The sequence below is a fragment of the Kogia breviceps genome, chromosome 1 (genome assembly GCF_026419965.1).
Source record: "Kogia breviceps isolate mKogBre1 chromosome 1, mKogBre1 haplotype 1, whole genome shotgun sequence".
Lineage (NCBI taxonomy): Eukaryota > Metazoa > Chordata > Mammalia > Artiodactyla > Physeteridae > Kogia > Kogia breviceps.
In genome coordinates this window covers 176,701,731-176,724,473 of record NC_081310.1, presented here as the reverse complement: position 1 = coordinate 176,724,473, position 22,743 = coordinate 176,701,731, and the positions used below count along the sequence as shown (strand labels likewise).

Below are 22,743 nucleotides of genomic sequence, written 5' to 3'. Positions count from 1 at the left end.
CCAGGGTCAGGTTGGGCGGTGAAGACAAATTCTAACCAGTGGGGTAATCATGATGCCCTTCTGGGGACCCAGAGAGGGAGTCTAAGAGCCCTGAACCCACAGCTGGACCCTAGGACAATTTCTAGCTCCTGGGGACCAAGCAGAGACAAGACCTAGATTGTTGATCTTAGCTCCTCCTCTGCTGCTGACCACCTCTGTGCTCTTGGGCAATCATTGTCCTCTTCTGGCCTCAGTTTCCCTTCTGTACTATGGGGGTATCACTCCCTGCCCTGCTTCCCTCGTAGCTTGTTGTGGGATCAGATGATATGAAAGTGCTTGATCAGCTATAATAAAGAGCCAGAGGCCTGGAGGAAACAAGCACAGCATTTTCATGATTCTTAAAGGCTTCCTTTCCCTACCAGCTTCCTCAGTCACACTTGTCACCTGCAGAGGATCTCAAAGCACCTTATAAAGCTGTGAGTTTAATCCAAGATCAGCTCTAATCAGTGTTGAGCATCTCAGTGGAAAATTCAGACCCAGGCAGGAGTGCTCTGGGGACTCCCAGCCTGGCCCAAGGGTAAACTGAGGCACGGCTCTCCTCATCCCAGTCACCCAGGGATGAAGCAGGAACCCAGGAGGCATGGGTCCCAGCTCCACACCGAGGACTGACAGAGGCTGGGGGAAGGCGGGGTGAGGAAGGGGAAAGGAGCGAAGGGACGACTCCTAGTCGCCAGATGGGAGAGGAAGACCCACTGTCGGTCACAGGTCTCGGGTGGTCTGACGTCTGTCTCTAGAGCAAAACCTCCAGTACTGCCCGGGTCCTGGAAAGCATTCTCAGAATTCCCTTATTGCAGAAGAATTCCAGAATCCCCCATCTCGTCTCGAACCAAACTCAGGGCACCAGGTTCTCTTAGGGTCCAACCCCAACATCTCTCTCCCCCCTTTCCCTGCGCACCCCCATCCCCTGCCCCGTACTTCTCCGTTCGAACCCAGCTCGCCTCAGTGCCCCCGCAGGGACGGAACCTCGGTACCGCCCCCTCCCGGACCCGCCCCGCCCAGCGACCCCGCCCTCTCGGCCCCAGCCCGCAGGCGCGGCTTGGGGGCGCGGGACCACACTCCCTCGGCCCCGGACGTCGCCTTCCCCCAGCCCCGGACCTCCCGGGCAGGGGCCGGAGGGCCGCAGGAGGCGGGGAGGGGCCGCAGGCAGCGCCGCCCCCGCCCCGCGGCCGCTCCCTCCCGGATCCGTCCCCCCGGGCCGGCCTCCGCGCCCCGCCCGCCGACCCGCGGCCCCTCCCGCGCCGCTCCCGCCGCCCGCCCCGCTCCTCGACCGCTCTGCCTCCGCCGCCCAAACTTTTCTGCGGGCGCTTCTCCGCGCGGCGGCCGCCTGCCCGCCCGCCCGCCCCCGGCCCATGGGCTCCCCGCCGCAGGGGGCCTGACCCTCGCGCCAGGTCTCCCGGCCGAGCCATGGAGGCCCGCGCGTCCCCCGCCGCACCTGCGGCCGAAGAGCCGGGGGGCCCCGGCGGCCCCCCGCGCAGGAAGAAGTCTCGCTCCGGCGTGTCCGGCCTCCGCCGCGCCTTCAGCTGGCTGCGGGGCAAGCGGCGCAAGAAGGCGGCAGGGACCGAGGGCGCCGAACCGGCCGCCCCCCGGGCCAAGAAGGCGGACGACAAGGCCAGGAAGGCCAAGGGGAAAGGCCGAGGTAAGGCGGCCGGGCACCTGGGCAGGCGCCGGGCGGCGCCGAGGGTGCGGCCTGGGTGGCTCCTCTGGGGGTCCGCGGCGTGTCGGAGGTGGTGACTCCCTAGGCGCCGTTGCTTGGGGAGCGAAGAGCCCGGGGCTTAGTCCGAGTACCCCCAGTCTGGCCCGCCCCGCCCCCAGAATTTCCCAGACTCAGTCCTGCCCCGCTCGAGATGGAGAGGACCCCCCGAAGGGGGCAGGAATCCCCTGGCTTAAGCAGGAAGTGCTGGCCGCCCGGCTCTTGGGACGGTGAGGCGGTGCCCCCTTCCCCCAGGCTCACTCAGGTTCTGCCCTCTGCTGCTGAGTCAGGGGGTCAGAGTCTTGACTCTGGCCTGGGGCCAATGGGAGAGGCACGTGGCCTTGCATCTCTGGTGGCGGGGGTCCCTCTGGGTCTGGAAAGCCAACTGCACTCAAAAGGTGTTTCAGCCGTCGAGGTGGATCTGGGTTTCCAGCCCCACAGAGGACCCAGCACGGAGCATAACATGCTTTAGGTTCTTAGCAGTGTTAGCTTTTCCTTCCTGGCCCCCCTCACCACTCACCTGGGCCAAACCACAAACATCCACCTCCTGGGGTGGTGAGCTCAGGATCTGAGCCAACTACCCCACCCACCACTCCTTCCCCACGCCGTGGTAGAAACGGTCCTGTGTTGGAAGTGTGCTTGCAGATGGGGGAAACAGGCCCAAGTTAATGGAGAGGCTGTACCTGGGGCAGCGGTGGGTACCTGAAGTACTACAGCTAATTCCCTGCCTCTAGGCTCCCTCTGGCCTGATGGATGGGCAGCCTGAGGGGAGGGGTGGCTGATCTGGCCCATCCCTACTGGAATCACTTTTTTTTGGCCGCTTGCTTTGTTCTTCCCTCATCTTCCTCTCTGTTTCTGTCTCCTGATTGAGGCGGAGGGCATGAGTCTCTGCAAGAGGGTGGGACTCCCTTGGGGGCCAGCCGTCCTAGGAAGTCTACCTTTCCTGTGCTCCTGCTGCAGTGCTAGAGGTGAGGAAATGGCGGTGTGTGCAGGCCCATCCCATTCCGCCTGTGTTTACCCGCCCAGTGTCCTTTAACCACCTCCTCTAGAGGATAATTAGATGGAACACTTTAGGGGTCAGGAAGAGGGTGAAAGGCCTCTTGTGTGATTGCATCCGGCCTGATATTCCTTATGGATATGGGCCCTGCTCCCCTGCAGCCCAGCCACAAACAGAAGTTGGGTGCTGGGGCTGAGATGACTGGGCCAGGCCCCATGGGAAGGTTTGCATGAGGGGTGTTTCCAAGAGCTCTGCAGTTCCCACAATACATTAAGTCTGTCCCAGGGCTGCCCCACTGGGATTCAGTCTGAAGTCATCCCTATCACACTCAAGGGGGCATGGCTCAGAATTGCAGCAGGATGGATTTTGGTCAGACTGTCAGGATTAGAGATAGAAGGCTAGCGGCGTACCCCAGGGCAGTGGACACTTTTCCCCTGGGAGATCAGCCTGGGGGCAGGGGCTGGAAAAGCTGACTCCGTAGGTCCCTGCTCTGACAGTCTGGGTTAAGGGTCATTGGGTCAGTGGCAGGCCTCCCCCTGCCTTGTGTTTGGTATTGGGTAGCACTGGGCTTTCTGGGCAGCAGGTCGATCTGATTTGGGACCACGTGCATGGGCAACAAACACCTCCCCGCCTGTTGTTTCCCCAGGTCTGGGGGTGGCCGCAGGTATGTCTGGAGGAAGTCCTGCTTCCTTTTGCTCCAACCTCCTATTATTCCAATTGTTTCCTTGTCACCTGCCTGGCCAAACTTCTTTTCTGTTTATTAAGAGAAATAAATCCAGTCTCTCTAATCTCCACTGGCACCGCTGGTCAGGAAGGGGAAGCCCAAAGAAGGCTTAACTCTTTTCTGGGGAAAATGTTTAGAATGAAGATTGGGGGAGATGGGGAGGAAGCACACACAGAAAAATCCTGGGAGGTCAGCGGCCTTTGCTAGGGAGGTCATTATCTCCCTGCTCCCAGTTGCTGAGCCAAAGACCCATAGATGCAGGTCTTGGCTTCTTTAATCTGTGTCCCCTACTATAAAAGGGAAAATTGAGCTTGGGATAGATTTTGAGCCTCTCTTTTCCAGAACCCCCGTGCTCCCAGCACTGCCCTGCACAGACTTAGAAAGGAAAGAGAGGAAATCTGACATTTATTTATTATTCTGAATGTGCCAGAACCCACCCCCCCCACCCCCGCCCCACATCCATTACCTCCATTATCATTTACAACCATTTGCAGATGGAAAAACTGAGGCTCAGGGACAGTGAGCGACAGAGTTCACATCCTGGCCCAGCGGTTAGCAAGCCCTGTGACACTGGGCAAGTAACTTCTCTGTGGCCTCACTGCTTCCATTACTGTCTCTTGAAGAGAGGGGACCTTCTCACTGGGGTAACCTTCCAGCTGGACATATCCTTGATGGGTCTGTGAGCTTTCCAAGATTCTCACAAAAGAGGATGTGAAAATTATTTGAAAGTGAAGTCACCATAGAAATGTAAGGGGTCGCTGTTATTTATTTATTTTTTTTGCGGTACGCGGGCCTCTCACTGTTGTGGCCTCTCCCGTTGTGAAGCAGCACAGGCTCCGGACGCGCAGGCTCAGCGGCCATGGCTCATGGGCCCAGTCGCTCCGCGGCATGTGGGACCTTCCCGGACTGGGGCATGAACCCCTGTCCCCTGCATCGGCAGGTGGATTCTCAACCACCAGGGAAGCCCAGGGGTCGCTCTTATTGTGTTTGTGAGTTTATTCACCTGAGTTGTAAGGACCCAGTCTGGAAGGAATGGGCTTTGAAGCTGACAGGACAACTCCGTCCTGGGCCCTGGTCTGCCCCTCTCGGGCCATGTGACACCGGCAGGTTATTAACCCCTCCAAGCCTCAGTTCTGCTATCTATAAAATAGAGATAACAAATCTTGGCTTTACAGGGGTGTTTCAAGGATCAAATTAGAAAACAGACATGCAAGTGCATTGTGAATTGTAGAGCATGGTCCAGATGTCAGCAGGTTGCTGCTGTTGTGATGCTGAGGACTTGAGCATTAGCTAAGTTTATCCTGATTCATGTTTGGAAAACAACTCATTGGTTACACTGTACTCAGATACCCGTGATGATGATGATTATTGAGGGGGGATCCACAGAAGGTGGAGTCTTACCTTTGTCCAGCGGAGGACTCAGGCACAGAAAGAGTAACAGACAAACAAACAAACAAGCAGGAATCTATATTTTTCAGAAATCATGTGGACTGTAGACAAGTGTGTGGGGAGGAAGTGTTTCTGGGATGGACGCCAGGACTGGAGCCTGGCAGATAATCGGGGGAGGCTTCCTGGAGGAGGTGAGCAGAGTGTGGAAGGAGGGCAGGGTGTTGGCTAATTTGAAGGGGAACATAAAGGCTGCTATGTGCCAGACCCTGGCCAGGCATTTTCATGAATGTTTTCCCTTGTTGTCCTCAACAACCTGGGAGGTGGTCAGTTACAACCATTTATAGGTGAGAAAATAGGCCCAGAGGGTGAAAGTAAGTTGGTCAAGGTCATTCAGCTTCATTCATTTGAAAAAGACATATTCCTTACTATATAGTGTCAGGTACTGGTCAGGGTAATGCAAATATTTGGGACAAGACGGGCAAGGTTCTTACTTGCATGGACATGATGAACATAGTGTAGCAATGACAGAGCCACTCAATCTGTCTCCAGAGGCCATACTCTCCAAACAAGATAACATGAGGTTGGATGTGTTTCTGACTCGAGGGGAGTAACTGCTGTAGAGCTTAGGATCAACTATGGGGAAAGGAGTATACAGCCCTCCCGAAGGTTTCTCTCAGGCAGTGGGCAGTGGCTGGGGGGTGGGTGCTGGGGATGGCTCCGATACTGATAGTGAGAATTTAGGAGCTACCCTGCCAGGCTCAGCAGATTTAACCCCATGAACGTTGGCCACTCACTCAGGGAGAGCTGTGCTGGGCATGGGGTTATGGAGAGAATCCTGCATTGGAGTTCTGCTTTGCCAAGTCCTGCCCCATTCTTGGCAAGACACTGTCTGTCTTAATAAAGATGGGGTTTAATGACCCCTGACCATAAGTGGCCCTTTCTCATTCTAGAATTCTGTGAATTTGAGAATGGTCTGGAGGAGCAAGCTGGAAGGGGGACTCGGGGGTGGGAGCTATGTTCAGGGAAGGAGAGCCTACCTTTGGCCAGTCAGATGGACACGACATCGGGACCCAGTGGTCTGGATGTCACAGGAAGGTGGGTGAGGATGCAGGGTGAATAATGCCAACTCTCCCTGCTGAGGAAGGGGCCTGTGTAGCTCTAAAGCAAAGTGAGGACCCAAAGGCACTTTGGTTAGTGGTCACTTTGCCTCTCTGAGGTCCGGGTGGTATCTGTTTGCCTTTCAATAAACACTCCGTGTATTTCCACATTCTGTGCCATTGCATGTGCTGTTCCCCACCTAGTATGTGTTTCCCTTCCGTTTTCTATCCAGTACTTCTATTCATCCTCAAGGCCTGGTCCAGTGTCATCATCTCTGTGATACTCCTGGGGAAATTATTGCCCCCAGACTCTAGAGCAGGGTGCTCAAGAGATTTGGAGTTGAACAGCGTATGTTTTTCTTTCTTTTTTAAATATTTATTTATTCGTTTATTTATTTGGCTGTGTCAGATCTTAGCTGTGGCATGTGGGCGCGGGCTTCTCTAGTTGGTGCACAGGCTCTAGAGCACACGGGCTCAGTAGTTGCAGTGTGTGGGCTTAGTTGCCCTGCGGCCTGTGGGATTTTAGTTCCACGACCAGGGATTGAACCCTTGTCCCTTGCATTGGAAGGGGGATTCTTTTTTTTTTTTGGCTGCACTGGGTCTTCGTTGCTGCGCTCAGGCTTTCTCTAGTTGCGGCAAGCAGGGGCTACTCTTTGTTGTGGCGTGCAGGCTTCTCATTGCAGTGGCTTATCTCGTCACAGAGCATGGTCTCTAGGCGTGCGGGCTTCAGTAGTTGTGGCTTGTGGGCTCTAGAGTGCAGGCTCAGTAGTTGTGGCACACAGGCTTCGTTGCTCCGCGGCATGTGGGATCTTCCCGGACCAGAGCTGGAACCCGTGTCTCCTGCATTGGCAGGCGGATTCTTAACCACCGCGCCACCAGGGAAGCCCGGAAGGTGGATTCTTAACCACTGGACCACCAGGGAAGTCCCAGGATATGCTTTTCTGGTCACCTTCTTCTTGGGGAGGGGCATCACAGTGTCCTTAGCCTGGGGCCTTGACTGATGTGATATGGGCAGGGCTCCCTCTGCTGTGGGATACATCAGTGGGGGAGTGGTTTCCATAAAGGAGTCTGGGTCCACCTTCTCCAAGCCCTTCTGAAGTGATGAGCACTGTCTGCCTTGGGTCCAGATGGAAGAGGGAGGGTCTCACTAATTTATTTCACAAATACTTATTAAGTATTTAATATTAGGTAATAAGTACCTACTATGTGCCAGACTCTGTCCCGAGGATGAATGAAAGACAAGGTCCCAGTCCTTGTGAACCTCACAGTTTGAGGGGGTTAGTAGACATTGAACAAGTAATTAAGGGTCAAGAAGTGTGACTAAGGAGGGAACAGAGTGATCCCAGGGGGAGATCAAAGACGGCTTCCCCAAGAGGTGACTGGAGCTAAAATGGAAGAATGCCGGGAAGCTGGGGTTGAGGGATTTGCAGAGCTGGAACCAGGCAAGGCTCCTGCTGGGGGTTGGACCAGCTGGCTGTCCTGGGCACAGGCATCACCATACCTCACTGTTCTGAACATCCTGAGGGCAGGCCCTGGGCTGACTGTCTTTTCCCTCTGCCCTGCCCAGCACAGGGCCTGGCACTAAGTGGCTTTGGGTGATAGGTGGGTAATCTCATATGGGCCCCCAGACAGAGCATGGGTATCTCCAGATCCTGGGCGCTCAGAGCTGATAGCCTGAGATGTCACAGGGAGCCCTCATGGTACATACAGATGGGCAACTGAGGCCCAGAGGAGGAAGTGACTTGCTCAAGGTCATACAGCCAACCAGTGTTGGAGGCAGAACAGGAGCCCACACCTGCCAGGCTGACCTCAGCTTCCCCACTCCTTTGTTCTGACTTCAAATGGAAAATCCCATCCCAGAAAGGGGCCTCGACCAGGGGTGGGATGAGAGGAGCAGGAAGCCGAGGCCAAGACGGCCTCATCCATCCCCTCCCTTACCTCTGACACCTTCAGGGGTCCGGTTCAGCTGCCTCTCCCCGTCTGTCCTCACGGAGGCCCTGGATCCCCACCGGTGGCACAGGGCCCAGGTTCTCCTGGAAATCCCCTTCAGGCTGGGGGGCCCTCCCGCCACCACTCTCCCTTTCCTGCCCCTGAAGCAGGGCTGCCAGCAAGGTCTGCTGCTCTGGGGCGGCTATACCCTGTGGCCAGAAAAATCTCTAATCTGTTGTCTGCAGGGGGCAGGGGGAGCGCCTCCCCTCCCCTGCCCGCCCGCCCCTCGGAAATTCCCCTCTCCCCAAACCCTCAAAGCTGTCTCAGCTGCTCCTGGCCTGTCACATGCTGAAGAAAACTAATAAGAGGAGGCATTGTATATTGTTTAGGCCACAGTGAATGTGGCAGGGTGGGGAAAGCAGGTATACACACCTCTCTCTACCTCCCATCTGGAGAACCCATGGATGGCCACCTCCAGTCCTGTGGCTGACTTGGGGAAAGAAGTGGGTGGAAGCAGCTTCCTTGGGCAGGAGGGATGACCTCGTTGTCCACCTCCCCCATGACTATACTCCCCAGGACTCTGTGCTCTAGTGTTCCGCTGTCCTAGGGGCCGGTTCACCAAAGGCTGTCAGCTGCACTCACAGGGTGCTCTGTGCTGGCATGGAGGGGAGATGGAGACAGCTCAGCCTCAAGGGTTTAAACCCTGAATCTTCTGGCAAAGTGCATGCTTCCCAGGAGACTGCTGGTGGGGTCTGGTCCAAGTGGGACCTCCTGCCTGCTTTAGGATACCCTCTCCTCCAAGCCCCTAGCCAGCTGAGGCCTTTAATACTATCCTCCAGGAGGGTCACGAGGCACTCAAGCCCTGCCTTTTGGTTCCAGGAGTTCTGGTCCATATGCATACCATACCACCTACTTCTTCCCACCAGTCCTATTCCAGGCTCTCCCAGGCTCTTGCATGCACTTGACTCGTTGGTAGTACTTCCTCCTGGATCTGGGAGCAAGCATAGCCTTTGTAGTGAAAGAAGGTAAGACTGGGAGAGTGCCTTGGACTCTCCTGCCTGGGCCTCTTCACCTCCATTACTGCTCAAGGTGCCATCATCACCACCTCTGCCAGTTTCTGTTCAACATGTAGTGATACCTACTGTGTGCCAGACACTGTGCTGAGCCTGGGGCTACTAGGAGGAGTGAGAGGATCAGTGTCCTCGAGGAACTTGTTTTCTGGTTGGAAAGGGAGATACCAAAGCAAACTGTTGCCTTGAGACAAGTGCTGGGTTGGTGTTAACACAGCGTGCCGGGGAGCCCTGAGGTGTGATCAATACTGTATCAGCGGACAGCATTAATGCCTGTGGGAGCCCCAAGAACTGGGCTGGGGGAGGAGGGGGGTCAAGGAGGACATGGAGGAGGACACTGTCTAGCAGGGCCTTGAGGACAGGCAGAGGTGGAAGAGGAAGGAGCATGTGTGAGGCCTGTAGGTGTGCACTGGGGAGCAGCAAGCAGTTGTATGTGGCTGGAGCTCTGAGAATGAGAGGGGTGTGGTCAGAGATGAGGCTGAACTGGTGAGCGGGGGCAGCTCCTTCAAGGTCTCCTGTGAAGGCCAAGGTACCTGCTACAATCCAGACATCCTTCTAAGCTCTTTGCATGCCTGTCCTCACTGAATGCATGCCGAGGGAGTTGGACTTTACCCTTGAGTGTTCTCTCTGCCCCCCGCCATACCACCTTTCCCCTTTGTGGCCCTTAGGTTCCCCACCTGTAAATTAAGGGAATTGGGCTAGCAGATCTCTGAGGTCTCATCCAGCTCTGCTACTAGGACCCTCTTCTCTGTGCAAGGCAGGGAGCCTGCTGCACACAGCGTGGTATACAGTGTATGCTCAACAAGTATTTTCTGGGTGGATGAATAAAATACCAGCCCCTCAGGGACTGCACTGTTGTCAACCTGTCTCTTAGCAAGAGATGGGCCTCAGGGAGCGTGTGGTTCAGCTTTAACTCTCCCATTTTGCAGGGAGGGCACAGGGTGTCTTGGAGCCACTGGGCATAAGAGGCAGAGTGGTGTAGTGGAGGGGCCCTGGTGGCAGAAAGGATGAGCCGTAAGGGGATTAGAACTGAGGGCCGTGGACTTCCAGCCCAGTGCTCTTTCTCTGTCTATACCATGCTGCCCCTGGTTGGAGAGATGTCAGAGTGATCATAAAGGAGAGTCCTTGCCCAGTATGTGGGGTCCTGGGCAGGTCCCTGGACACAGGGCACTTGTGAGAACATAAGGATGTGGGGGCCTTGGGCAACCTGGAAGGCTTTCAGAAGGGGTGAAACTTGGACTGGGCTTTGAAAAACAAAGACTTATTTAACGGGAGATGAGAGAGAGTTAGGGTTAGATGCACACAGACATGTGCTTCCATGTATGTTTACCTATATGCTCCATTACTTACACATACCCCACCCCCCAAAGGTAGATAGATATGGGTATATCAGCAGACAATTGCACAGTCATATTGACACAGAAAAGCACATGCAATTACAGTCTTATAGACAAACATTCTCACTTACATGCACTTACATGCACTCAAGCAGACTATTACACACTCAAATACACAAAAAGCAGTGATATTCAGCCAGCTTGAGGGAGTCACAATTATATAGGCAAATACACAAAAGCACACATCCAAACCTATGTAAACAGACTCGATTATATGGATACAGGCATGCAGTCACACACAGGTGATGACACAGAGAGGAACCCACATGTTTAGGGTCACAGATGCACAACTACACAGCCACATTCAAGAACGCAAATACAAATGCCCAATTACTTGCCCTCCTTCAAGGTCATGGAGAGGCACACATAAAGTGGTGGGGTAGGTAGCCTGGAGCAGTGGGTATTGGACTCAGTCTAGGTTTGAGTACTGGCTCTGTAGCTTAATGCTGTTTGACTTAGGGCTAATCAGTAAGCTTCATGGAACCTCAATTTTCCCACCTGTAAAATGGAGATGATAAAAGTACTTACCTTACAGAATTGTTTTGTGGATGAAATGAAGTAATGCATGAAAGCAGTTATCACAGTGCCTGGCACAGAGGGAGCGCTATATAAAAGGATTCTACTGTTATTTTGAACGCCATTACTACAGAAGTACAGTCAGGTAGATGTATTTGTACAAACAAGCAGAGACAGGAGATACACAGACACGTGACACTCACGGGGTGGTGGTTGGTGGGCCCTAGCAGCAGCAAGGCTCCAGACCCCGCCTGTCTGGAGCCTGGGCCCCTAGTTCTCTTGGTTCCACTGCAGTCCTCAGAGGCAGCCCCTGGCCTGGGAGAGCGAGTGATCCGTCGGCCCCACCTGGACAGGCCGGGCCTTTCCCAGAGCACTGGGCGGGGCGGCTCAGCAGGTCTCCCAGGTCCTCAGAGGGGTGGAGCCTACGGGATGTGCTCCAGGCCCCGCCCCTGCCGGCCCCTCCCTCACCCCGGCCATTGGCCGCAGAGCCCGGGGGCGTGGCCGAGCTGGGGCTGGGGGCGCCTGCGGTGGCCGCCCGCGCTTCTCTCTGCCTCCCTCCTGTGGCTGCGGGCCCGGCTGCCGGGCTGGTAGGGCTGCGCTAGGGTTCCCGCGCCGGCTCCCGCGCCCACCATGGGCAACTCACACCACAAGAGGAAGGCCCCAAGCGGCCCCCGAGCTCGCAGCTTCTGGCGGTTCGGGCGGTCGGCGAAGCGGCCGGCAGGTAGGGGCTGGGGGTGGGGGCGGGGCAGGCGGGGAGGAGGGTCTTCCTGCCGCAGCTGCCGCCGCCGCTGCTGCCCCCTCCTGGGGCTTGTTGGGTGTGAGTTTGGGGGGCCGGGAGTCCCCCGCACAGACCCCACCCCTCACATGCAGACAGAGACACATGTACGCACGAATACCCGGGGGCGGGCACATGTACATGTTCACAATTTACAGTCACATACACAACACCCACTCAGATGTACGGACATGCAGACACAAAATCACATACACATTCACACCCACACGATCGCTGTGGGAGGCACGGATCCTGAGATACAGGTACATATACCTAGGTATACGGTTTAGCCACATGAACACCACCACAGTCGCAGATTCAGACACATTCATGTAGGTACAGTTGCCCAGCGTCTTAGGCACACGTATGTACACACAGGTTCAAAACTGCACAACCAGCCAGACCCTAAAGCACTTATACACACACACACACACACACACACACAGACACGCACGCACGCACGCACATTTGTTCCCCAGGCTTTAGCCCGCACAGGCTGAAAGTTTGCAGGAGGGAGGGGAGACAAAGGTGGCGGGGAGAAGCAGGAAACCAGGGGCTGGAGACTCGAGCCGCCTCCATCTGGCTTGATCGGGAGTCGGACTGGTTCTCTGGGCTCCCTCCCCACCCCCATCCGCACCGCCGCTGCCTCTCTCTGTCCCTCTTCCCCCCCCACCCGCGGTCCCCATGGTCGCTGCCGCATCTCCCCCTTTCAGTGCAGCCACCGAGCTGGAACGCAGCCCTTCCCGGCGTGCTGCGGGATCTGTCCGCGGGTCACATTCCATCCTCCAAGTCGGGGGGAGGGGGCAGAATTGGGAAGGCCTCCAACCCCAAGGCTGGGAGCCAGGATTCCTGGTTCCCCCCAGTGGGTGTGGCGGTTCAGGGTATCCCCGGGTCCCAAGAGGTGTTGGAGGAGGGGCTGTCTAGAGTGCCTAGTTCCTCCTCCTGGTGAATCCAGACATGGGGTAGGAGCAGGGTGGTGATCCACCCCCCACCCCGCAAGATAAGGGGTCTCCAACAGAGTCGGGTATCTGCTGGTTTTGGAGAATGAGAAAATAAATCCCGGAGAAGGTGGCTTGGGGGGGCCTCCCTCCTGTGGTGGGAGAATCCACCCATGACTTCCCAGGATGGCCTACATTCCTAGAGGTTCTGAATTGAGCCTGATGATCTCATCCCTCCATGCAGGGGGCAATAGAAAGGGCCTAGGCTGGGATTTAGGGTGTCTGGGTTCTCAGTGTGGCTCTGGTATGGGCTCTGTGACCTTGAGCAGATTGCTTTCACTTCTCTGGACCTCCCTGGCTCCTAGAGGGAGGCCTGTCTGTGAAATTAGGGCAGCTTAGCTTAGGTGACTTCTTGGGACCCTTACAGTTCTGGCTGGCTATTTCGTCGTGAAAGAGACTGAGAGAGAAGGTGGGCTTGTCCAAGGTCATTGCCTGCAGTGGTCCGAAGAATAATCATGATTATTAGGAAAAGGAGTAATTAAATTCTGGTAGGCTCTCTGAGGTTCCTCAGAAGCTGTGTTGATGAGAGATTCCTGGACCTTCCAGTAGTCTCCCTGTCCCAGTAATCCTGAAATCTGGGCTGTGCCCACCTGTCTCTCCTCTTGGCACCAAGGGGGTGGGGCTGGGGTTGGGGAATCTTCATCTGCCCTCTATGGCCACTCTAATCTGATGGTTTCCTGAGAACCAACTGTGGATTCAGACTTGTGACCATTTGTGGTGGGGGAGAGAGAGATTAAGAGGGCTGTGTTTACAATCTTCTGCCTGCCAGCCCTTACAGAAGAGGCCTGGGGCTTCTAGCATCTCTTGTGCTCTTCCAGTTCCTGCTGCAAATCAAGGGTCAACCAGGCTTTAAAGGTGTTCCTAAAAACCCAGAAAGCAATGTCAAGGCAACACAGAAGAAAGCGTGGGGGCTGGGGAATATTCTAGGCTGTATGTTAAAAGGCTTTTGGGTTGCGGTCAGTTTTAGAAAACTGGGGAGCTGGTATTAAAGAAGTAACTGTAGGGTTGGAATTAGTCCTGAATTGTTGATTAGACAAGAGAACCTGGCCAGGGATGCATTTCAGCTCTGGGGTATGGTCGTAAGCAAAGGCATAGGGTTGAGACTGAGTGTGGAGGCTGGAAAGCAAAGTAGTTGAGGTTTCTTCCTTGTGCCTGGGAGGAGAAAAAGTGAATGTAAACTTCAATCTCTTTGTTTTTACTTGTGCTGAGGATTCTAAGGCTTCCCTGGCTTCAGTCTCTGCTGACAGAGGTCCAGGTATGGGACTGGGGCTTGAGTACTTACTCCTTTGATTAGTCTGTGAAAGGATGGGGGAAAGAACGCAAGGCAAGCAGAGAGGGCTGGAGTCTATAGGCCAGAGGGAGCCAGTGAAGGTGTTTGAGCAAGTGAGGAGCCTATGAAAGTGGTATGTTAGGAAGATGGCAGGTGCAGGCAGGACAGCTTGGGGGGTGGGGTGGTGAGAGTGGAAGCTCATAGAACAGTCTGGAGGCTGTTGCAGTAATCCAGGGGAGAGGTTGATGAAGTGAGGGCTGGGGACAGGTTGAGGGCTGTGGGAGTGGAGAGGAGTGGCAGCTGCAGAGACACTGTGGAGGAGGTGGCAGAAGTGATAGGAAGGACCTGGGATTAATCAGACGTTGAGAGTATGGGCCAGAGAGTGCTGTGAAGGCTGTATGCGTGAGGCTGCTTGGCTGGGGGTGGCAGCAGAGCTAAATGCTATGCGAAACCCTTTACCTTGATTAATTCATTTGTCCTCCAACGGTCTTATAAGCTGTAAGCTATTCTTCCCATTTTACAGATGAGAAAGCTGGAGCTCAGAGAAGTTAAGTCACTTGTCCAAGGCTACTCAGCAAGGAGGTTGCTGAACAGGGATTCAAACCCAAGCCTGTCAGATTCCAAAGCCTGGGCTCTTAATTATTTTAGGTGTAGATGGATATCCTCTTATGATGGAGGGGCCTGCATGTCCTCCGGGTGAAGAAAGCCTGAGGCCCTGGGGGATTTGGACTCCGTATGGTGCACAGGTGGAGGAAGCACTGTGGAGGAAGGGCAGGGGTTGAGGACTAAGCATTGAAGCCACCAAGAGCTCAGAGAGGGAGCTGGTGGGCAGTGGGAGGGGAAACTGAGTTTCAAGGAAGGGTTGGTCCCATGTTACAAATGCCCTTGGACCATAGAGAAGAGTGAGGGTGAATAGGGAGAGGCCTCCTCACTGCTGCAAAGACATTGAAACCTGCTGGGATTGTTTGGCCTTGGTTCTCAGGAATCCAACTCAACCCGCCCAGCCCCAGGCCATCTGGGCACTTGGTCCTGGGAGGTATGGAGGATTGGTGGAGGATGTGAATTGGGAGCTCAAGGAGCACCCCCAGCACTCTGTCCTCTTCCTGTTCCCATGCATTATACTGTCAGGCTTACACACATGGCCCTCCTCTTGTAGGGTTTATTGTTCCCACTTTGCAGATGAGATTGAGGGAAGGGACTAAGTCATTGGTGGAGTCAGACTCCGCCCTGCCTCTGGACCTAGAGCACCAGTGGCTGCAGCTGGGAGAAGACCTGCTCCTGTTACCTCCCTTGCCCCCTTTCTTCCTGTTTCCTCTCCTTTACTGGGGTGGGGAGACTTGTGACCAACTGTATGTCTAGACTTGCTTGTGGGAGCCCTGGGCTTCCAGATAAGGGGCTGGCGCAGCCCTCTCTGGTCTGAGGGATCTGAGATAAGCTGAACCCCCTTGCTGCCCCAGGTCCTGACCCAAAGTGAGGGACCACTCCCCTCCTTCTAGCAGCAGAGTCATACATGCCAAGGGCTCCTTAGAGATCATCTTCCCAACTGTCCCACCTCATAGATGAAGAAACTGAGGCCCAGAAGAAGGCAGTGCCTGATTCAGGATCATGCTTCAACTGAGGGCCAGTGAGAGCTCAGGCCTAGGACCTCTGACTCCCAGTGCAGTGGGATATCTGGTGTGGGCTCCAAATTCCCTTTCCTCCCAAACAGGGCACGGTTAGGGCTGCCAGATAGGGCTAGGTCACTGAGGAGCTGATAGGAAGCTGATGTTAAGTGTCCCTTATCAGACCTTATCATAATAATCGTTCTCAACTCCACTTGAGATTTGAAGAGAGCTCCAGAAGTGGATGGGAGAGGAGGCCTCTAGGGGCATGGGAAGAACAGCAGCCAGTATGAGCTGGGCTCACATCCTGATTCTGCCGTTATTAGCTGTGTGACCTTGGGCAAGTCACTAACCCTAGGGGAGTGCCTCTGTATGGTGAGGGGGATTTAGTGAGACCATGTGTGTCTCAGTCAATTGGCACTAAGTAAATGCTGGCTTTATGATCATTGAAAGTGAAAAGGCCCCCACTCCTGGATAGGCAGAGGCTCCCTCTGATGACAACACTGTGTTTACACTTGGTTGCGTGGCCTTAGCTTTCCCAGGCACTCTGTGAGGTGGGTATTAGTCCCACTTTACAGATGAGACTGCAGCCCTGAGAGGCTGATTCATTTGTCCAAAGCCTGGAATCCAGACCTTCCGACTCCCAGCCTTTTTCTCTCCTGCTTCATGGTGGCTGCCTCTCCGGCATCTATGAAATGAGGATAATCATGCCTTGAAGGAACAAAGGAAAGGGCTTTGCAAAGTCAGGATCGTACCCTGGTCGAAAGAGATTATTATGTTACTGTCGGCAGCAGATACTGACCCGGAAACTCATTATGACATTTACTAATATTATGGTAGCTAATTCCTCCCGGTGTTACTGCCCAGTTCCCCCAGGCGCCTGTAGGATGGGATCCTCCCCTTCCTGTCCCAGGTGCTCCCTACCCCCCGATATTTACCTTAGAACCGGCCTGTCAGCTCTGCCCTGGCTAGGCTGGGGGTTCGCACTGAGAAGAGGAAGGAGGGAGGGTGCAGAAGTGGGGTGTAGAGCTCCCCCACTTTGGGCAGTTACTGAGGCTATGGCCCCCTCCCTCCCACGCCGACCCCTTAACTTCCCAAGACTTAGGGTCACTAAGGCGTTTGCAGTGAGACCCAGGTTCTGGGCTCGGACACTCCCTGATTGGGTGACCTTGAGCAAGTCACTGTCCCTCCAGCCTTGTGCTCATTTGTAAGAAGGGAACTCACATCTACCTTTCAGGTTTCTCATTCGCTTTCTTCAAGACAGTAGAAGAGGAAAGTGTTTTGAGAACTGTAAAGCGCCTGCGCCTGAGAGTTATATTCACTTCCTTTTGTCTTGCCTCTAAGAGAATAAAATCTACGCATGCTCTGGATTCTGCCCCTATGGGAAGGCCCGGGTCCCCTCTGGGCCTTGGTTTGTCCACCAGTACAAGAGTGAGGGGCTGAGAGTTAGGGGCCTCCAAACACCCTGAATCCTGGCTCCAGAGCAAGGCCACCTGGGCAGCTGTGCCCTCCCCCTTCATTCCTCTCCCCTGAGTCAGGCTGGCCTGGCTGCGGGGCGCGCCGCAGCCCCCGCCCCTTGCTCTGGAATGGGGCAGGTTGAGGCCTCACCCCGTGGAGGATGTTGCCAAGACAGTGCTTACGCATGCGCACAGGTGCACGTGGCCTTGGGGGGCGGGGGCAGGGGCTCCCTTTCCTATTCCTCTCTGTTTCCAGGCTCAGGGGGGCCCCAGAGCAGTGGGTGCATGCATCTGCCCTCGTGTACACGCAGCCACCCATCAGGGCCCTGCGTGAATCTGCGCAGTGGCGCTCGGGTGTGGGGAGGGCTTGGACTAGGGAGGCGTGGGTGTGTTTTGTGGACGTGGTGGTGAGAGCGCCCGCCTGTGGGGGATGGCCCCAGTGAGGCTTTTTGGAGGTGCGGTCTGCACACTTCTGCTGGTGGTCTGTATCTCAGCTCCCTCCGGAACTTGCATGTGTGCTTCCTGATGTGCTCTGCGTGGCCTGGAGCAAGGTGTCCTCTCAGATCCGGGAAGCCTCCTCCCCTGGGCAGGTAGGGGAGGCAGAGGCTGCGTGGTGAGCCTCAGTCCCAGGCTGCACCTCTGGATTGTGCTGGGGCTGAAGGTCCTGGAACACGGACTCCAAGTGTGGCCTTAGGCAAGGTCCTTCCGCTCTCTGGGCCTCAGTGTCCTTGTGAGGTGCACGCTCTCCATCCGAGAGACTCAGGTTGCTGAGCCTCTCGCCAAACAAGCTACAGGTGTGTAGACCTGCACCTGGGGTGGCTCAGAGGGACCTCAGGCTCTGGCTGAGGCACGGGGTGGGGGTGGGGGGTGGGGGGACGGGTGTGCTGGGGGAACCAGATGTTATCAAGTGTGAGAGCCTTGGATCCTGATGGGGAATTTGCAGCTGTGACCCTGACTGCAAGCTATGGGCCTGAGACCTTGATGAACTGATGTTTCCCCACCCCTGACTTAGCAGAGCTCAGCCCTTAGTTTCCCTGGTTGGGAGAAGCTGAGCATGCCTTTGTCCTGCATGGTTGAAGGCTCCCGTTTTGGAACCAGCCAGAGCTTGGGAAGTCACCTGGCTCTGTGAGCCTCACAGGTCAGTTACCAGGAGAGTATCTTTGAGTACCTGCTTCGAAGGACTGTTGTCAGATCTGTGAGGGTAGAGACTGCTTTCCACCAGCGCCTGGCATGGTGCCTGGCATGAATTAATCACCCTACAAGTGTCGGTCTACTGCTCTTTTCTGTTTGAGTGGGACTAATAAGAGGGATGGATGAGTCTGGCCTAAGAGGGAGGGAAGAGGGGAGGATGTGGTCAAGAAACCTCAAATTTGGGGGGATGGTAGGGTCATCCAAACCTTCTTCAGAGGGGAGATCAGGTTTGTAGCTGGCACAGTGGGCAGAACGTGGCTTTTGGATTCAAGTGGTCTTGAGTGTGAATGCTGTCCTGCCATTTACCAGCTTTATAATGCTTGCCCTCTCTGGTGTCCATTTCCTCATCTGTAAAACGGAGATAAATGTGCCTACTTCTTGGGAATTCCCAGGCAGTCCAGTGGTTAGGACTTGGTACTGTCGCTGCGGGGGCCTAGGTTCAACCCCTGGTTGGAGAACTAAGATTCCGCAAGCCGCACAGCACAACCAAGAAAAAAAAATGTGCCTACTTCTTAAGAGTGTTGTTTAGATTTCAATGATCTGAGGATATATACTATCTAGCCCCACAGAATTTTGTTCTCTAGAGAGCAAAGACTCAGCTATCTGCATGAGTGGTCCCTGAGAAGTGGCACAGCAAATGGGGAAGGACCAGTAGGAGGACCTTGTAGCATGGGAGCCATTGTGAATTCTTAGATCCCTAGGGACTCAGAGAGAGAGAAAGGTGCTGTGAGAGAGGGGTGTCCTCAGGTGAGTCTGGGGGACAGCACTTTATAGTTCACAGACCTTCTCTTCCGCAGTCTCAGCTACTCTTTTTTTTTTTTTTTTTTTTCTGGCTACAGCGCGTGGCATGGCATACAGGCTCTTAGTTCCCCGACAAGGGATGGAACCCATGCCCCCTGCAGTGGAAGCACGGAGTCTTAACCACGGGACCACACCAGGGAAGTCCCTCAACTACTCTTTTTGGAGTTGCCAGGGGGAATCCCTTTTAACACCGTCAATACTCAGCTGAACCTTTAGTACTGACCTCTTGGGGTTCTTTGAATAAAATCCAGACTCTGCCAAGGCCTCTGGGCCCTACCTGACCTGGCTCCTGCCTTTTCTCATCTCTAGCCATTCTCTCCCTTGCTCATCATGTTCCAGCCACACTGGCCTCCTCTCTGTTCTGGGAAAACCACCCCACCACTCCTGCCTCAAGAATTTTATGCTTGCTGTTGCTTCTTTCTTTTCTTTCTTTTTTTTTTTTCTTTTTAAATATTTATTTACTTATTTGGCTGCGCCAGGTCTTAGTTGCAGAGCACACAGGATCTTCGTTGCTGCGTACGGGATCTTCATTGCCGCATGCAGAATCTTTAGTTGCGGCACGCAAACTTTTAGTTGCGGCATGTGAGATCTAGTTCCTTTACCAGAGATCAAACCCGGGCCCCCTGCATTGGGAGCGTGGAGTCTTAGCCACTGGACCGAGCACCAGGGAAGTCCCTGCTGTTGCCTTTTTTTAGAAGGTTCTATGTCCAGCACTTGCCCTGGTTGGCTCCTTCTTTAGGTCTTGGTTCCAATAGCCTTTCCTTGATGCCCCCTAAAGTCACATCTCCTCAGCCCTCACTATCTAAAATTATTTTGCTAGTTCACCTCATTCGTGTATTCATCGAATATTTATCGAACTCATAGTATGTGCCAGACACTAGGGATATACTGGTGAGCAAGATAAAAGTTTTCCAATAGATGTAGCCCCTAGTACTAGTTTAATAACTATTTGCTGATTAAATGAATGGATACAACAATCTTATAAAGAGCAGTTATTAGCCTTGTTTCCATGTGAGGTCATTACTTGTATGTGATGGAGCTGGATTTGAACCTGGACCTGACTTCCATCCAAGTACCTTCCCTCCTGCCCCACACTCTTATTGCCCTCACCTATGGCTAATTCTGTTCTCCCTGCCTGGTGATCCAAGAGAGTCACTGAGTCACAGTGAGACCAGTGAGAAGAATCCTGGGCTGGAGGAGCAAGAGGTCTGTGTTGAAGGCTTGCCTCTGTTTTGTGACCTTGGAGAGTTCACAGTGCTTTTCTGGCTGTTGATGTTACATTACTAAAGTGGGAAGATAATCTTTTGGAAAGTCTGGGGCTGAGCATACATGTGAGGAGGGGTTGTTAGCACCAGCCACTGTGATTCTGCTCTGGGCGTCTCCCTGGCTTCCCAGCACTGTGTCCTGGGCTGGCTCCTGCTCCTCCAGGGACCTCTGCCGGTGTCCTTGCCATCCGCCCAGGCAGTCCTGGGCTTCTGCCTGGCTGCCCCATGCTGTGAGCTCCTTCCCCAGGAAATCACCCTCACCAGCCAGGAAGACTTGGGGGTGGGCACCATGCCAAGTCTAGTCTAGTGGCTCTTCCACCCACCATCTGGCAGCCGGGACCCTTTCCTTAGCTCTGGCTCATGACTGTTTAGAAAAGGACTTGGGGACAGGGGTAGTGGGCTGCCCCTGGAATTGAGTATATTTGGCCCTCCTAGTCATCCTTTCCACAAGAGCCGAGCACCCAGAGACTCCGGGCCTCAGTTTCCCTGTCGGAGTCTGGGAAGGTGCCTGCTCCTGCTCTGCACTCTAGGGGCGGGGTCGGTGGATGGGCGGGATCAGTGGTGAAGGTGGGAGGAGGACCTGGAGAGTAGCCCCTCCCCCTCCTCTGCCTGGGGCCGGCGCTCTGCAGCTGGGCGGGCAGACTCATCCCCTCAGCGCTGGGTTATGGTGAAGGCATCGCCCGGCGTTCTGGAGAGGTCAACGTAGGGGACGGTCCGCGTGGCGCCGGCAGTCATGGTGGTGTTCCTGGGCCGCCACCTCCCGGCGCTCCTCGGGCTCTTCAAGAAGAAGGGTGAGTGGGTGTGGCTGGGGGGGAGATAAGGGATCCCCGATACCCCCATTTGCCAGACCCTTACGTAGAATGGGGGATCAAGGCCGGGGAAGGCAATGGGGTTGGGGATGAGGGCTGGTAATGAGGCCAGACTCCCCTGTCCGCTGCGGTGCCTTTGTCCAGCAGCTTTCCTACTGCCTTTGTTTGATTTCTGCTTGTGTTTCAGAGGATGGCTCTAGGTGTCTCTGACCTTGAAGCCTGCAGTCCTCGGGCAAGATTGCCTTCCTCCAGGGGTACTCACGCTTTACTGGGTACATCCCAATACCTCAGTTCCAAGAGGTAGTGCACCCCCTCCCAGGTCAGCTCAGTGTTTGTGTGGGAGGATGGGATCTGGGGAGCAGAGTAGAAAGGAAAGTAGTACCCCTGGAAGTTGGGGAGCAGATCAGGGAAATCGTATTTAGAGGCCTGGGGGTGAAGTTTTGAGGGGAGGGGCCTATGCCCTCCTCCTCCTAGGAACTGGGCTTTCAGGCCTGGATTAAGATGTGGGGACCAGAGGGCCCCCAGTTTGAGTGTGATTCAGGAGTCCCCTCGGGGAACCTGGAGTTTAGTCTTGGCTCTGACTCCGATTTGCTGGGTGACCTTAGGCAAGACCTTTCCTCTTTGAGCCTCTTTGTGGACTTGTAAAATCAGGAGGTTGGGGAGAGGAGGGTCACTGAGAGACCTCCTAGCTCTGACCTTGTGGGATTCCTGAGGATTCCCTGGACAGGAGCTTGGCTGTTGAAGAATGCGCTGAGGAAGGCGGAAGGGGCAGTTCAGGTGTCTGAATTGAAGACCCTGATCTTGGGGCGTGGCCCTTTAAAGGGCTTGTTTTGTTCCTGTCCCTCCACAAGGTGCTGCCAAGGTCACATGACCCTGCCAGAGCTTTTGCTTATGTTGTGGGTTCCGTTTAAAGGGGGGCTGGGGCTGCAAAGTGCTGACACAGCCCCTATTCCCAGGATTAGATGCCATGCTCCTCCATGGGCAGCACCTGTAACAATATCCTTTGTAATGGACCCCTGGCTCCTCTGCACCAGGGCCCTGGGCCTCTGGGAGAGGGGGAATACCTGGGACTGTTCCCCAAGAGAGGCTGGAGCTGCCTCAGGGGGAGTGGAGTGGCTGGGGTCCCTCTTCTCCCCTCCCCAGCCTATCCTTCCACTAAGGGACAGCTGCATGGGTGAGTAGGGGACCCAAGTGACCATATCCTTGGCTTAGCCCACACCCCAGGACTTCCTGGGAATCTGGTTATGACCTTTGCTAGTGCCCACCCCTTCCTAGTGTCCCATGTGTCTTTTTCTTGGACCTGGGCCATTGGGGTGTACAAAGAGGTGGTTTGTTTTCCTGTAAAGTGGAGCTCAGGATTGGGAGACAAGAAAAATGTATTTGCTATGGGCTATGCGTACACTGGAGTGTCTTGCATGGGGCCCTGAGTGACAGTTGTGTGTATATTTGGGTACTGTTTGTGTGTATACAGAATGGGGACTGTGGGTGTCATGTATATGTGGTGGCTGGGTGTGCTCTTGGTGTGGGTACACAGATGTGGTTTTACTTGGATGCTATTGTGTTTGTATACATACTGAATGAAGCCTGTGGGTGTTGTGTGCATATATGGTGGGCATGTGTGCCCTGGGTATGGTGCCCTGTATGGGGCCCTTTGTGTGGTGTGGGTGCTCAGATATATATGTACACTTGGATTATAGCTCGTGTGTGTACTTGGGGGCTGTGTGTATT

The 22,743-nt window shown here is 54.8% G+C and overlaps 1 protein-coding gene across 7 annotated transcripts in view; it reads left to right on the top strand.

The window, feature by feature from the left end:
- The first annotated feature begins 1,432 nt into the window (after window positions 1–1,432).
- The window catches only part of NHSL3 (NHS like 3), a 28,244-nt gene continuing 6,933 nt past the window's right edge, over window positions 1,433–22,743 (top strand). For 3 of the 7 annotated variants that reach the window (XR_010836344.1, XM_067012244.1, XM_059070874.2), the window contains exon 1: window positions 1,433–1,675. Coding sequence is in view for 6 of the 7 variants with exons in the window: in XM_067012244.1 (XP_066868345.1) it covers window positions 1,444–1,675 (232 nt within the window). In the remaining variant the exon portion in view is untranslated. Of the gene's footprint in view, window positions 1,676–11,339; window positions 11,570–20,587; window positions 20,998–22,743 lie in introns of those variants that run through there. The other 4 variants (XM_067012256.1, XM_067012249.1, XM_067012266.1 and 1 more) reach the window with 2 other exon arrangements.